At 36.9% G+C, this 14,966-nt stretch overlaps 2 protein-coding genes and 1 long non-coding RNA gene across 4 annotated transcripts; 2 read left to right on the top strand and 1 right to left on the bottom strand.

Annotated features, from left to right (window-relative positions):
* On the top strand, nucleotides 2,329–4,418 carry LOC107638887. Its single transcript, XM_016342287.2, has 5 exons — nucleotides 2,329–2,583; nucleotides 2,731–2,806; nucleotides 2,921–2,965; nucleotides 3,705–3,802; nucleotides 4,003–4,418. Exons 2-5 carry the CDS (start codon nucleotides 2,753–2,755, stop codon nucleotides 4,088–4,090), a joined length of 285 nt encoding a protein of 94 aa, XP_016197773.1. The 5' UTR covers nucleotides 2,329–2,583; nucleotides 2,731–2,752; the 3' UTR covers nucleotides 4,091–4,418.
* On the bottom strand, nucleotides 4,522–9,259 carry LOC107637592 (boron transporter 1-like). The gene is made up of 12 exons (XM_021120791.1): nucleotides 8,876–9,259; nucleotides 8,664–8,746; nucleotides 8,330–8,522; nucleotides 7,884–8,022; nucleotides 7,555–7,720; nucleotides 7,250–7,416; nucleotides 6,792–6,965; nucleotides 6,553–6,648; nucleotides 6,253–6,387; nucleotides 5,850–6,169; nucleotides 5,482–5,749; nucleotides 4,522–5,321 (listed from the first exon to the last, which is right to left on the bottom strand). The coding sequence occupies exons 1-12, from the start codon at nucleotides 8,977–8,979 to the stop codon at nucleotides 5,106–5,108; spliced, it is 2,061 nt and encodes a 686-aa protein (XP_020976450.1). The 5' UTR covers nucleotides 8,980–9,259; the 3' UTR covers nucleotides 4,522–5,105.
* Nucleotides 5,294–6,642, top strand: LOC110270924. Of its 2 annotated transcripts, XR_002360701.1 has the most exons (4): nucleotides 5,294–5,406; nucleotides 5,529–5,721; nucleotides 5,872–6,294; nucleotides 6,509–6,642. It is a non-coding gene; the product is annotated as an uncharacterized LOC110270924 (long non-coding RNA). The 2 variants fall into 2 exon arrangements; XR_002360702.1 differs by lacking the exons at nucleotides 5,294–5,406; nucleotides 5,529–5,721 and having other exon boundaries at nucleotides 5,903–6,018; nucleotides 6,109–6,294.

Raw genomic sequence — 14,966 nt, 5'->3', positions numbered from 1 at the left:
CATGTTGATAAATAATAATATTTAGGGTTAAGTACGATTTTGGTCCATAAGGTAGGGGCTGAAATTTTATTTTGTTCGCAGCCTTTTTTCGCTACAAAATGGTCCAAAGGTTTAACTTAGTTTTGAAATCGTCGTTCGGACTAAAATACCCTTCCCCTTCTTCCTCAAAATCAACCAGAATCCCCTTCCCCTTCCTTTACTTCCCCAAATTCAACCAGAAACAGAGCAAAAGCAGTAGCAACAATGAAGCCACAACAACCAAAAGCAGAAGAACAACAACACCACCAGCAGTAACAATAATAAAATCAGAAGCAAAATCAATGTAATCAGAAGCATAAACAAAATTAGAATCAGAGTGAAATAGAAGCATAAACAGAAGTAAAAACAAAAAGAAAGGCCCAATGTAATCAGAAGTAAAATCAATGTAATCAGAAGCATAAACAGAATCGAAATCAGATGATTATCTGGTGCTACACAGCAGCAAGAGCAGCTCCAATGAAAGGCCCAATCCAGAAAATTCACTGTAATGAAGGAAAGGAGATATGAAATTCAGAAAGAAATGAGTGAGAAAAAAAGGCCAGAAACGAGAAGATATACCTGATCATTCCAGGCATGGTCTCTGTTGAAGATGATGGCAGCACCAAGACTCCTAGCTGGGTTAATCCCAGTTCCAATGATAGGAATGGTTGTCAAGTGGACCAAGAAGACAGCAAACCCAATTGGAAGCAGTGGCGACCGGCAAGGAGCAGTGACGACCGGCAACTGAGTGAGGAGAAGAAGCAGAAACGGCGAGTGGCGAGCGGTGCACGACGTCCACCCTCCCGGATCTACTGGCGTCGACGTCGAGGAGCAGCGGCGAGTTCCAGCGACTGAACGACAAAGAGCAGCGGCGACAACGAGGAGCAGCGGCGGCGGATTCCCTTCCCCTTCCCTTCCCCACCTTCCCTTCTCCCTCTTCTTCCATTAAAAACCCACCTCCCCAGCGTGATTAACCCTTCCCCTGTTCCCCAACCTTTAACCCATTTTTTTTGTTTTTAATATTTTTTAATTAGGGATAATTTGGTAATAAAAATTAAAATTTTGGTAAAAAGGACAATTTTAAAACTAAGTTAAATCTTTGGGACCATTTTGTAGCGAAAAAAGGTCGGAAACGAAATAAATTTTCAGCCCCTACCTTAAGGACCAAAATCGTACTTAACCCTAATATTTAAGTATGTTCAACTATGTTTGACGAAAATTTTTTTATTTTTATTAAAATATAGTTGGACACAATAGATACACATGTCAAATAAGAGTACATAAACACACCAACTCAAAAAAGTGGGACAAAACACATAAATAAATCAAAACTAGTCCAATATTACGTGATTCACCTAAATAAAAAAATGTTACGTTGATCCCCAAACCATATTTCGATGTAAATAGAATTGGTTAAATTCAATTTATGCAATATAGTAGCAAATCAAATTGGTAAGATTCAAATTATATGGAAATCTTGTTTTATCAATGCGTTGAGCTATATGCACAAATCGATTTATCAAGATATATAAATTGATGTAAGTTAATTCAATTTATTATGGTCCAAACATATATAAAGAATACATTTAATAATACGCATAATGAATACAATAAAAAATACATTCAATAATAAACTAAAAAAATAATAATTATAAATATTTCCTATAAATAATTAAAAATTTCAATATAAATTATAAATAATTATAAAATTTAAGATTTAGAATTTAGTTTTTAATATTTAAAATTAGTAAAATATTTGTCAAAAATATTATATTTTATTGGTCAATTAGTATTATTAAATCTATTGACCACGTTTTAAAAAATTTATAGAAAATATTTATAATTATTATTTTTTTAATTTATTATTGAATGTACTCTTTATTATATTCATTATGGGTATTATTAAATGTATTATTTATCTATGTTTGAATCAATAATAAATTGAATTAACTTACGTCCATTTATATATCTTGGTAAATTGATTTGTACATATAGCTCAAAACACTAATTCGACCTTGTTTGTTTTGATTTATCCTGGCCATTTTTATTTATAAATCGAACCGTCTTATTCGATTTATTAAAGACATGTAATTCAAATAGATCACACTTGATTTACTGCTTCCTTCAATTTGATTTATGCAAAAAAATAGGAATTTTCATGTAATTCGAATCTTACTAATTCGATTTATTACTATATCACTTAAATCGAATTTAACTAATTGAATTTATATAGGAATATGATTTGAAGATCAATAAAACATTTTTTTGGGTAAATCACATAATATTAGACTAGTTTTAGTTTATTTATGTGTTTTGCCCCCAAAAAAGCGTCCCTGCTTCGTAGACAATATCCTTTTTTCTTCACCTTAGCATTCCAAATCTTTATTCGGTTATTCCTTTGACGACAGCACCGTTGCCAATCTCATCTCCACCTCCATCCGCTCCGCCCCAGACTGCCCATCAACTGCCCGTAACTACCTCGCAAACCTCCTCCTCCTCCTGCGTCCACCACAAGTTGATTTTGATTTCGAATTTTTCATCCATCCATATCAGATTGAGAATCAGGCAAGTACCAATGATCCCAATCCCTTGTTCTCACATTGGTCTCGTTCAATTTCTTCGTTAGATCAAGCTTGCTCTCTGCCTTGAAACTGTTCGATGAATTGTCTCTGTGACATTGAAGGACTTAACTTGTTTGGTTTCGTTTCGCAGGGTTGGGTAGTTTTCGCCGAAAATGCCGTCTCTTCAAACAGCACTGCCTCCTGAGCTGGCCAACAATGCCATTAGGGTCACAGACTAAACTTTCTGATGCTTCCTTTTTAGTGGAATCTATGTGCTTGTGTTTGAAATTTGGGACCTTTTTCTTTGCTGATAAAAATATCTTTTTTGTTTGTTTGTTCAGCTTTACCGTGAATGCCTACGAAGAGCTAAGTATATTGGCCATCGGGTACGTGATCTTCTCGTTTTTAGAAATGATGGGTTTCTTGTGTAGCCATGGTGAATTTTATTGCAGAGGAAGATTAACATCAGTGTCTCAAGTTTGCGATCTATGTTTTCAAAAGACATTTTATTTGATGCTCACTACTATTGTATGTAAAGATTCAACATGTAGGATGACTGCCTGTTGATTCAGTGTATAATCTTCGTGGTTATTCAAAGAAGAAGAAAGTAGTATAGTACTAGATATTATTCAAAGAAGATTCAGCTTTACCTTTTTCATTAAGGGAACTCACATCACATAGTATTTAGCCCATGATGAGAGTAGTTGAGGAAAAGAAAATTATAAACATCAACGGTGGATTGCATATTAGTTGGTTGAGTATTATACTTAATGCATTCATATAACTGATCCGTCTTGTTAATACTTAATGCGTTAAGTAAATAGGATAATAGGAGTATGTCTGAAGAAATTTGGCTTCTTTGAGTTTGAAGTGCGATTGTACTTTTAAAGATGCACAATTTTAATTCTGATGAAAGCTTAATGAGCATCACACATTTATGTTTCATCCGTTATTCTTTTTTTCATTCACATTACCTATGATCATGGTATTCTTGTTTATACTTGTTAACATCCTTTCGCAGCTAGTAGTGTACTCCCTCCAGATTTGTGCTAGATATCTAATATGCATGTTAGAAAGATAAGATGTATGAAACTGATTACATTGTGTATTTGCATGCAATTGCAGCAACATAACACACAGCTTCTTGTTGATATGGTGAGACAACAGTTTAAGCAAAACATGCACGAGACAGATCCTGAAAAGATTCAGCAGTTAAAGGATAAGTAAGGATGTGCCTTAATATAGTGTATCAATGTTGACTGTTGAGCAAGTATTCTAGATTCCTCGCTTTTTTCTTCTTTAATTCCAGCAGATAATACACGGCTGATATCAACATGAACATGAATGTGGGAGTTATTGCTGATATGCATACAACCAGTGATTCTGGGTGCAAAATGATATATTATTTCCCTTGGTTTTGCAGTGCAGCAAGGGGACTTATCAACCACATACTATATGAGTCAGAGCAATTATCTGGTCGTAAATTTAGCAAGAGTCCTAAAGCAGTTTAGTTGGCTCTGTTCTTAATTATTCAACCCCTTCATCAATGCAAGGTTTGTCAGATCGTGCATTGGCCGAATCTTCCAAAGGGCTGGAGAGATTGTTATACTCATGAAAAAAATAAAATTGTAGAAAATAACATGGTGCCTTTTTCTTTTACTAGTGCTTTTCATGTCAAGAGTTCTAAAGTTTCTTAAAATTACATTTTACGTTCTGTCAAATGACCTTGTCTATGATACATTAAAAGATTCCAAGCTGAAGTCTCCTTCAAGATATCGTGGCATTATGTTCCAATATATGACATTGTTACTCCTGGATTTCTGATAGTTTAGGTGGTTAGTTGATACTGGTCTTTTATGGTTTAGATTTTAGAATGTTTTTGTTGCATTTGTACTTTTTTTTTTCATGTGAAACCAAGCATGGGGTATTGGCCATTGGAATATTTTTTTTGGGGTCAAATGAATTAGATAATTTCTAATCCTAAGCATTACAAACTCACTCACACCACAATTACACACACAATACTTAAGGGTTCCATCCACTATTTAGCCTAGACAAGTCTTGAACCCAGGTGCACTTACTACAAGGCATACATGATTGACCACTAGACCAAGGCCTTGCATCCGAGGTATTGGCCTATTGGGACTTGAGTGGAATTGGTTTGTGAAATAACGAAGGTTGTCAGCCCATGCCTGAGTCACCATCTTTAGAAAAACAAGACTGAAGGACTAACAAAAAAAAAAGACACTAATTATTCTTGCCTTACAATTGAAAAAAAACCATAAAATTAAAGGGACAAGAGAAGAAAATGATTTTTACAATATCCCAACTAAATAATCTGAAACAACAATTGGCTTTGCCAAGAATGAGATGTTTACAGGGAACAAGGATCTTGCAACCTTTCCAAGCAATCCTTGCAATTGAATGTGTTATGTAGCTAGACCTATAGCATTCAACCAACGTTACTCAGATCGGAGTCCCTTGCTTCAGCCGGACTAAATGGTCCTTTTCCATGAGGGCTGTGATTTACTGATTTCCTCTTAATTCTCTTATCCGAGGGCTGTATACTCTATCTGGCAAGCTCGAACTTCTCTGAAAATTTGCCAACTCTCGTGTTGGTGGGGTGGAGCTCCTTGTCTTTGGGCTGCAAACGCACCTTATCTCACCCCGGCTTCGAGTAATTAGACCATCTAGAATCTCTCCATCATTTGGGAAGGAAGCTGTCTTGCCCAAGTCTCCCTCCTGCAGAATCCGAGCAAGCATTGAATACATGAGGTTATGTCACAGATTGGCCAAAAGCAACAAGAAAGCCATTTCGCACATATTGGTATGCAATTTTTGCCATTTCGATGCAAGAGTCATTTAAGTTCAATGCAGTATGATGATACAAGATAAATCTTACCGTGGCTTGGTTGAACGGTGTGGCGGGTACTTCTTCATATTCTGCAGCATCTAAATCTTGGAGGTGCGCAGTTTTGAAAAACTTGGGCAGAATGTATTGTCTTACAGGAACAAGAAGCATGATCATAAGAGGGAACAGAACCCCAGCAATTGGAATCCATGTGATACCAAAACAAACAATCAAGTACACAGTCTGGAAGATCGTGAATGCTGCAATTCTTGTGAAAGGTACTGTTTCAATGTAAGTTGTGTGGCTCTCCTCCAAAACTCTATTTAAAAAAAAAACGAAAAGAAAAGAGCAAAAAAGCAAGTTAGAGAATGAAACTCAATGAATTTTCTGGGGAGTTGAAATGGTGTTTAGGACAATACTTGTATCTCTTGCTCGGAGCAGTGAAAATTAGCAAAATGCGTTCCCAGAACTGGTTCCCGGGTAAGTTCTCGATGGCCATGAATGCAAAATAACCACAGAGTACAGAAGTTGGAATCGTTTTCAGGAATGGCATTGCTGCTATACATCCTCCTACCATCAAAGATTGGAGTAAGTTGCTCACTCTTTGTTCTTTGACCTCGATAGGCAAGATGTCTTCGATTTCCTTTTCGACATCAAATACTGACTCATCAATTGCAGCATTCATACTCTCCATGCTTGATGTCAATTGAATCGTCGACTCTTTCAACTCTTTTAACCCCTGCCAAAACAATAAAATGAAGATTATTCATGCCATTGGTGAGACAGTAAGGGTAACTAACAAAAGACAACGATTCTGCATACTCGAGAAGACTCCTGGTGAACTAGAGGGGTTTGCATCTGCTGGTAAGCTTCTTTTATGCTTTCATATAGTTGTCCCATGCTTGACTTCTTTGTTATACAACTTCGAGCCGTGGTGACAAGCTGGTTTCTAAGTATCTGACAATCACCAAAATGATTATCACGACAAAGTAACAAACATGACGAAACGATATCAAGAAAACATTATATATTCTGCTTCTGATTTTGCTTTATCATTTTACTCCTAATCATGGTGAAGCTGAAGCTCTACAAAGCAAGAAAACTGGTAAGCTGCATATCTACCTGGTGCTTTAGTGTAGCTAAGCTTTTGGTATGCATTGGAGATTGTGGAATCACACCATTTGATGGGGGAATTCCAATTAGACCACATAATATAACCTATCATACATTAAAGAACTTCAAATGGAATCTAAATGAATCTGACTGCAAGGCGAAAGCGAAGAGCTTTAGGCATAAATAGCAAAGAACTGAAGGAATTTAAATACATGTAAGAGATGAAAAGAGCAAGGAGGATAATGTACCATGAATCCCAAAAGAAGTAAATCATAATGGAAAGAAGGTGGCTTTCTTAGATTGAATTCTTTCTGCTGAGCAAGCTGAGATGCCACACTATGATCAAAATAATAAAGCACAGCAATCATTGTTGCAGGAATAAATGCTCCAATGATATACATAATTGGCACATCCAGCATATCCTGTAGGTGATTTTTTGTGAGCAAATTTAGTAGACATGTTAGGTAAATTTCTATGAACTGAGTTAGTGTAGAAACTCTTTTAAGCTAACATCTAATTAGACAAAAGCAGTTAATTTCGACACCAAACGCTATCTAAAACGGACAACACGTAATTAGATGTCAATGTAAAACTCTAAAAAGGGCAGTCTGATGCACAAGCATCTCGCATAACTTGATAAATGCATTAGTGGCTAATTGAATCACATAATGTAGCAACAAAATCTCGGATTTTCAAGTAATCATGCCTTTATGACAGTCCAGTTCTCATATGCACCCGGGGACCATGGATTCGGACTTGAGAGACGCCTAGGTATTCCTTTTGGAACACTACCAGCTGGTATATAAGAAACAGCAGTCCATAACAGAACCATCAATGGGACACCATAATCTGCTATAAAGCTCCTTAACCATCCTGCAATTAGAGGGAAAATAAATCTTATAAGAACTATTGAAACATGATTAAAGAATATCCTAATGGAAGTGCTTAATATTTCTTGCAACTTTCTGTCAACAATCCACAAATTGACTATACAGAAATGAAAATCGATACCTGAACCATACCGCCAAGACCTTGCTTTTCGGCTTCTCAATGCTGTAAGCAGTAGGCCAAAGGACAGAACCAGAGCAAACATGCCATTTCCAAATCTCCATGAGGGTTGAAACTCAGCTGATGCTGGATTTGCTCTTTCAGGTACATTAAACTCATTTATGAGTCCCTATTAAGCCAAATTAGACAGCATCTTGAATCAATTGCCATCCAAATACATATGTATCACATAGCATGTTATTTTCCATTACTATACTAAACAACCACATAATCATTAAACCTCAAAAATTTTATTTGAGATACTGAGAAAGCAGAAAAGTTATGCCTCTTACCCTAATAGCCTCTTGCATGAAGAGCATTGCGATAAGAAGGCCGAACAGTTCCCCGGCTATGCGCGTAAACCTGTTGATGATGGAGCAGGCTCCCAAGATAGCCAACAGGAACAAGAAAACTGCTGTCCACAAGCATACCCTGCACATACAATGAATTCACAAGGCAAATAAGCTTAAGAGTGTTTGCGGGAAAAGTTAAAACAAAGAGCATAAATGATTAAGGAGAACCTGAAAACTTACAGCTCAAATATTCTACATGATTGAAAAAGCCGAAAACTTATTTTTTCTTTACCTAACTCAATATTTTTTGAAGAAAGAAAACCATCCAAACATGTGAAAACAAACTTCTTTTGGCTAAAGAAAGTGATTTTATGACAAAATTGAGTTAAACAAACACACCCGCCTAAGTCACTTTTGAATCTCAAAGTAAGAAGTCTATATTATACCATGCACTCCATGCCAGAAAGAGCGAAGAACCCAAATCCGGTCTACTTTTAGCGAAATTGAACATGAATGTATACATAATCACAGTTGGTTCCGCGACTCCGAGAATCAACAGAGGCTGGCCTCCTAGAATAGAATGTATGAGTCCACACAATGCAGTAGATGCTAACGTTTGAACTGCAGTAAGCACTCCATCTGGAAATTGTTGGAACAATGCACATGATCACACTTGAGGCTTACAGCTTACTGCATTAATCTTTCTTAATTAATCTTTCTTAATTACCATATGAGATCAGTAAGAAGACCAATAGAAACGTAACTAGGACTTTCATGTACCTGTATCTCTTTCCAATTGTTCTCCAAATGAGATGACTGGAATTGCTGAAGCAAAAAATATGTATGTAGTGGGGGCTAATATCCTAAGAAAACAATAATTCAATTACCAAGTTAACATATAAAAAAAAATGGTCCCAGAAAAAATATCAAAGTATAATAAATAAATAAAATAAAATAAAAGCGAGAATCTTTATATTATAAGAAAGAAGCACCTGAAACCAGCATTGAGACCACCAATCCAATCTTGCTTGTAACACATGAATCTTCCTTGAAGATCATTCTTTATTCCACGAAATGGAACAAATGTCTCTTCCATGGCTTAATAATAACCAAAGAAGCTAAATTTCCTTTGATGCTTTAACAGTTTAACACTGAACAATGAGTGACAAGTAGAACACTAAACACTTCAACAGGAAAATGAACGCAGCAACAGAAAAGAAGAAAAAGAGAGAAACTTTGAGACAGAGACAAAGAGTTTGCGGGGGAAACTTCAAATATATAGAGGGTAATGCGAGACACAGAATTTCAAAAGGGATGGAAAGAAAGGCAGTTAACCATTGCAAAAAGAACCAACTTTGTGGAAAAGAAAAAAAAATGAAGAAACAATAAAACAGAAAAAGAAAGAGTAAACAACATTTTCACCAAGGACAGGCAGTCAATAATAAAAAATCAGGGAGGGTAAAAGTTTATTTTGCTAATAAAAATAACTTCTAAAAAATGCTAACGGAAAATAAGTTCTTAAATTATTTTAAAATATGAAAAAACTAATTAATAAATATTTATTTTTCCATAAGTAATATAAAATATTTTATATTTAATAGATGACTTATTTATTTGATGGAAATTTTTATAGAAATATTTAAAAAAATATGATTTTTAAAGTCTTTTTTTAGAATACAATTTAATATTTAATTATTTTTGTCGCGTTTTTAAATTTTTTGGAAACTTGTTTATCGTTGAAATTTTTTGGAGTTATTTTTTATCTTTGAGTGTTAGTAGCAATAAAAGAATAAAGTCCAGTAGCAGGGTTGATGTTAGTAGCAATGACCCTGCACTTGCAAAAAACACGTGTAATTAGTTAGAATTACTTAGCCAAATCAACAAAGTTGTTAGAAGTCAATTAGTCTTTCCGTTAAATCCTATGTATATATATATTAGTCCCTATACTAACTTCTTCTTCTTCTTCTTCTTCTTCTTCTTCTCAAAGAGGCTGATACCTTCACATGGTATCAGAGCTTTCTTGGATCCATGAAAATTCATTTTACTATTATTCTTCCAAAATCTTCCAGCATCTTCTTCTTCTTCTTTTTCTCAAAGAGGCTGATACCTTCACATGGTATCAGAGCTTTCTTCGATCCATGGATAACGCTGCACAAATCTCACAAGCTCCAACGAGCTTCCTCAGCTAGAATCCCTTCACGGCTTTCTCGGCGATCAAACTTAATGAAAACAACTACAAAGCATGGAAGAAATAGGCACTAGCGTGCATCAAGGTAAACAAGCTTCAAAATCATCTTGATCCAAGAAAGGTTCCAGCGCAATTCAACTCAGAATTAGATAGATGTAATGGAATTGAAGCACAGCAATACATAGACTGGGAGGTGCGAGATCAATGTCTGGTAGCTTAGTTAATTGCATCAATGGAGCAAAATTTTGTAAATCGAGTAATTGAATATGATCATGCATATTAGAGCTGGCATGTGTTAGATGAATACTTTGAAGCCAGAGTCAAATCAAAGATTAAGCAGTTGAAGACACAGCTGAAGACGTTCAAGAAACAAGGATCATCGGCAGCTGAATATATCTCAAAAATCAATCAGGTAGCAGACGCGTTGAACGCTCTTGGAGCACCACTTACCAAGGAAAAATACATAGAAGCAGCACTAGGAGGTCTCAGTGAGGAATATCGGGCATTCATTATAGTTACAACTGCAAGAATGGACCACATAACAAAAAGCGAATTTGAGTCATAATTACTCACAGAAGAAGAGCTGATTGATAGATTCAGAAAGACAGATTTAGGGCTGGTTCATGCAAATATAGCTCAAAGCAGTGAGGAACAAGAAAAAGTGCAAGATAGAAGCTATCATCACTACAACAGAGGTGGATTTCGAGGAACGCGAGGCAGAGGCTACTTCAGAGGTTCTGGAAGGTCTACGTGGTGGTAAGGTAGCAGACCTCAGTGCCAATTATGTGAAAAGATAGGACATATAGTTATACAGTGTTACCATAGGTTCAATCAAGAATTCATGAATCCTCAACTGCAACCCTTAAACACAGCTCAACCACCTTCAATGTCATTCCACAATGCCTCAGGCAATCAGCAACGTTACCAAGATCCAAAGATGCAGTCACCTACAGTAGCGAATCCACAAGCATTCCTCTCGCTGCCATCAGCTCTCCCTAACACCGCCTAGTATCCAGACTCATGAGTCTCGCACCACATCACATTCGACCAAAGAAACCTTGCCACAGGATCAGACTATGAAGGCACGGAAAAAGTGTATGGAGGTAATGGCCAAGGTATGAAAATTGAGCATATTGGAAGTTCATTTATGCATGCATCTTTGTCCAGCAGACCTTTTACACTAAGAAACCTACTACATGTACCCACTATCTCTAAAAACTTTGTCAGTGTCGCTAAGTTTGCACTAGACAACTGTGTCTTTTTTGAATTCTGGCCTTATTTTTACAATATCAAATGCCAGATGTCCAAGAAGATACTCCTTCAAGATCTACTTAAGGAAGGACTATACAGATTTGAAGGGATCCAAGTTATCCCAAGAGCCATTGAAACCAAGCCTTTACATTCCCCACCCACTACACCAACTGGCAACATCACCAATATATATGAAAAACTAAAATTCACAACCTATGATCCCAAAGAAAAACCAAGTATACCTGATCAAGGTTCCAAGTCTTCAAGCTTACCTGCTGCAGAACCAAATTCACCAATCCAATTTATCCCAAGAGCCACTGACACCAAGCCTTTACATTTTCCACCCTCTATACCAACCTGTAACATCATTAGGCCACCCCTCTGATAAAGTAGTTACTCTTGTAATGAAACAATGTAATGTGCCGAAGTTGGCTGATGCAATAAATAAAAACAGTCTTGATCCTTCATTTTGTCATGCTTGCTGCATAAGCAAAATACACCAATTGCCATATCCTGACTCCTGTACATCTTATGCACCTTTAGAATTAATATTTTCTGATGTTTGGGGGCCAGCACTAGTGTATAGTAGATCAGGTTTTCGTTACTATATATGTTTCATTGATGCATGTACCAGACATACTACCACTTACCTGCTTAACACCAAAGCTCAGCCTTTAAAGCCTTCCAACAGTACAAAGCAACTATTGAACTCAAAACAGGATTGAAAATTAAAGCATTATAGACAGATAATGGAGGAGAGTACATGTCTCTAGCATTCAACCAATTTCTTACTGATCACGGCATTCAACACAGGCTTACTTGTCCCTACACCCACCAACAGAATGGTACTGTTGAAAGAAAGCACAGACACATCACTGAAATATCACTCACCTTACTAGCTCAAGCCAACCTACCTCTCACATTCTGAGAAGACTCAACCATGACTGCCAACTATCTCATAAACAGATTGCCCACCCAACTTCTCAACAACAAAACCCCATTAGAAGCCCTTACCAATACCAAACCACACTATAATTTTTTAAAACCCTTTGGCTGCACTTGCTACCCCTTGCTAAGACCATACAATGCACACAAGTTTGATCACAGATCTGATAAATCAATATTTATTAGTTATGCCACAGACCACAAAGGATACAGGTGCTTATTCCCAAATGGAAGAGAAGTTATCTCAAGAAATGTGTACTTCAATGAATCTGAATTCCTTTACCCACAACTATTTCGATCCCAACCTCACCACACTATCCCACAACCAATCCCCAATCCCACTTCCAATCTTAGTCCTCTTTCCTCTATTCAACCCTTTCCTCTCACCACACCACACCCCCCTCCTAATGCACCTCATACATTGCATTCTATAAATGATACTTCCAATATTCCCAATGACATACATGCATCATTACCTGCTATACCTGTATCTGTATCTGATTATTTTGCTCTTGCTGATGATACTACTGTTGTCGCTAATCCATCTCCCAGCAATGTCACTCCTAATACAGGTGCTCATCAATCACCCATGATTGAAGCTATACTGCCAGCCCCAGTAACCTTGTCAATGAACCAACATCCAATGCAAACAAGAAGTAAATCTGGCATTTTCAAACCTAAAATATATGCAGCAGTAGTGCAAGAGGGTGCCACTAACCTCTCAGAGACCCTGCCGCCGACAGTAGCAGAGGTTCTCACCTGTCCCCATTGGCGAAGAGCAATGGAGGAGGAATATGAAGCTCTTTTGAGGAACCACACTTGGCAGCTAGTCCCCAAACCCACTCCTAACACAACCCCTAGCATTGGTTGCAAATGGATCTTTAGAATAAAGAGACATCCCAACGGCACCATTCAAAAGTACAAAGATAGGCTAGTGGCAAAGGATTTTCACCAAAAAGAATGTGTGAATTTTGACAAGGTTTTCAGTCCCGTAGTAAGGCCACCTACTATGCGAATCATGCTAACTTTGGCTTTGGCAAAAGGATGGAGAATAAGGCAATTTGACTTCAACAACGCCTTTTTAAATGGGGATCTTGAAGAAACAGTATATATGACTCAATCGGAAGGCTTTCTCTCACCGAACCATTTGCATCATGTGTGCAAACTCCAGAGGTCACTATATGGGCTGAATCAGGTGCCTCGTGCATGGTTCACTAAGCTCAAGACAACCCTCGATAGCTTTGGATTCCAAAACACTATTTCAAACTCGTCTCTCTTCACAATATTTACAACATCCTCTGCAACTTATATTCTTGTCTATGTCGACGATATTTTAGTCACAGGGAGCTCGGACTCTGAAATTGCCACACTAATCAGCCAGCTTAACTCAATCTTTTCTCTAAAGGACTTAGGAGAAATGAATTATTCTTGGGTATTGAAGCCATTAAGAGAAACGACAATGAAATACTCCTCTACCAAACTAAGTATATCAAGGAGCTGCTTGCAAAAGTGGGAATGCATGATGCAAAAGCCATGCCTACCCCAGTGGCATCCAGCTTAAAACTCTCAATGCATGATGGTGAAGCATTTCAGAAGCCAGCACTGTATAGATCCATTGTAGGAGGCCTCCAATATGTAATAATCACCAGACCAAATATTACCTTTGCTGTCAATAAAGTCTCACAATTTATGCACCACCCTCTAGAAACTCATTGGAGAGCTGTCAAAAGAATACTGAGGTACCTGGTTGGCACAACCCAACATGGCTTAAGGTTTCAAAGGTCGAGTGACTGCAGAATTTATGGCTTCAGTGACTCAGATTGGGGGAGTTATGTTGATGATAGAAAATCTACCAGTGATTTTTGTGTTTACTTGGACCTAACTTGGTCTCTTGGTCGAGCAAAAAGAAGATAATGGTGTCCAGAAGTTTCACAGAAGCTGAATACAGAGGAGTTGCATTGTGTCTCACTGAAATTATCTGGGTTCAGAACCTGCTGAGGAAGATGAGAGTGCCATGCACCACCAAGCCAAGCCTTTATTGTGACAGTCAAAGTGCTGTGCTAATTACAGCCAATCCTATTTTTCACAACAAAAGCAAACACTTTGAGCTAAACCTCCATTTTGTTAGAGACTTTGTGGCCAACAAAAAGATCCATGTGCTTCATATTCCTTCCCACGACCAAATAGCTGATTGTCTTACAAAGCCACTGTCAAGTGCATCCTTTTTAAATTCAAACCACAACTCAGAATTGCTGGTCAAGAACTGGAGACAGACAGCAGAAAAATTAGCAGCAGGATTGATGTTAGTAGCAATAAAAGAGTAAAGTGCAATAGCAGGGTTAATGTTAGTAGCAATGATCTTGCACTTACAGAAAATACGTGCAGTTAGTTAGAATTACTTAGCCAAATCAACAAAATTGTTAGAAGTCAATTAGATCCAAATCAGCAAAATTGTTAGAAGTCAATTAGTCTTTTCGTTAAACCCTATGTATATATATATCAGTCCATGTACTATCTTTTGTACAGTTAAATTCATTTTACTATTACTCTTTTAAAATCTTTCAATATCTTTTAAATCTTCTTCTTAGACTGATACCTTCACATTGAGTACTATTTTTATAATTTATCCTAAAAAATAAATTACAATGTCACTCTTAATTATTTATTTTTCGAATAAAAAAATTATTTTAAAATCTAAT

This window comes from Arachis ipaensis, chromosome B04, assembly GCF_000816755.2.
Source record: "Arachis ipaensis cultivar K30076 chromosome B04, Araip1.1, whole genome shotgun sequence".
Taxonomy (NCBI): Eukaryota; Viridiplantae; Streptophyta; class Magnoliopsida; order Fabales; family Fabaceae; genus Arachis; species Arachis ipaensis.
This window is presented reverse-complemented; position numbering and strand designations above follow the sequence as displayed.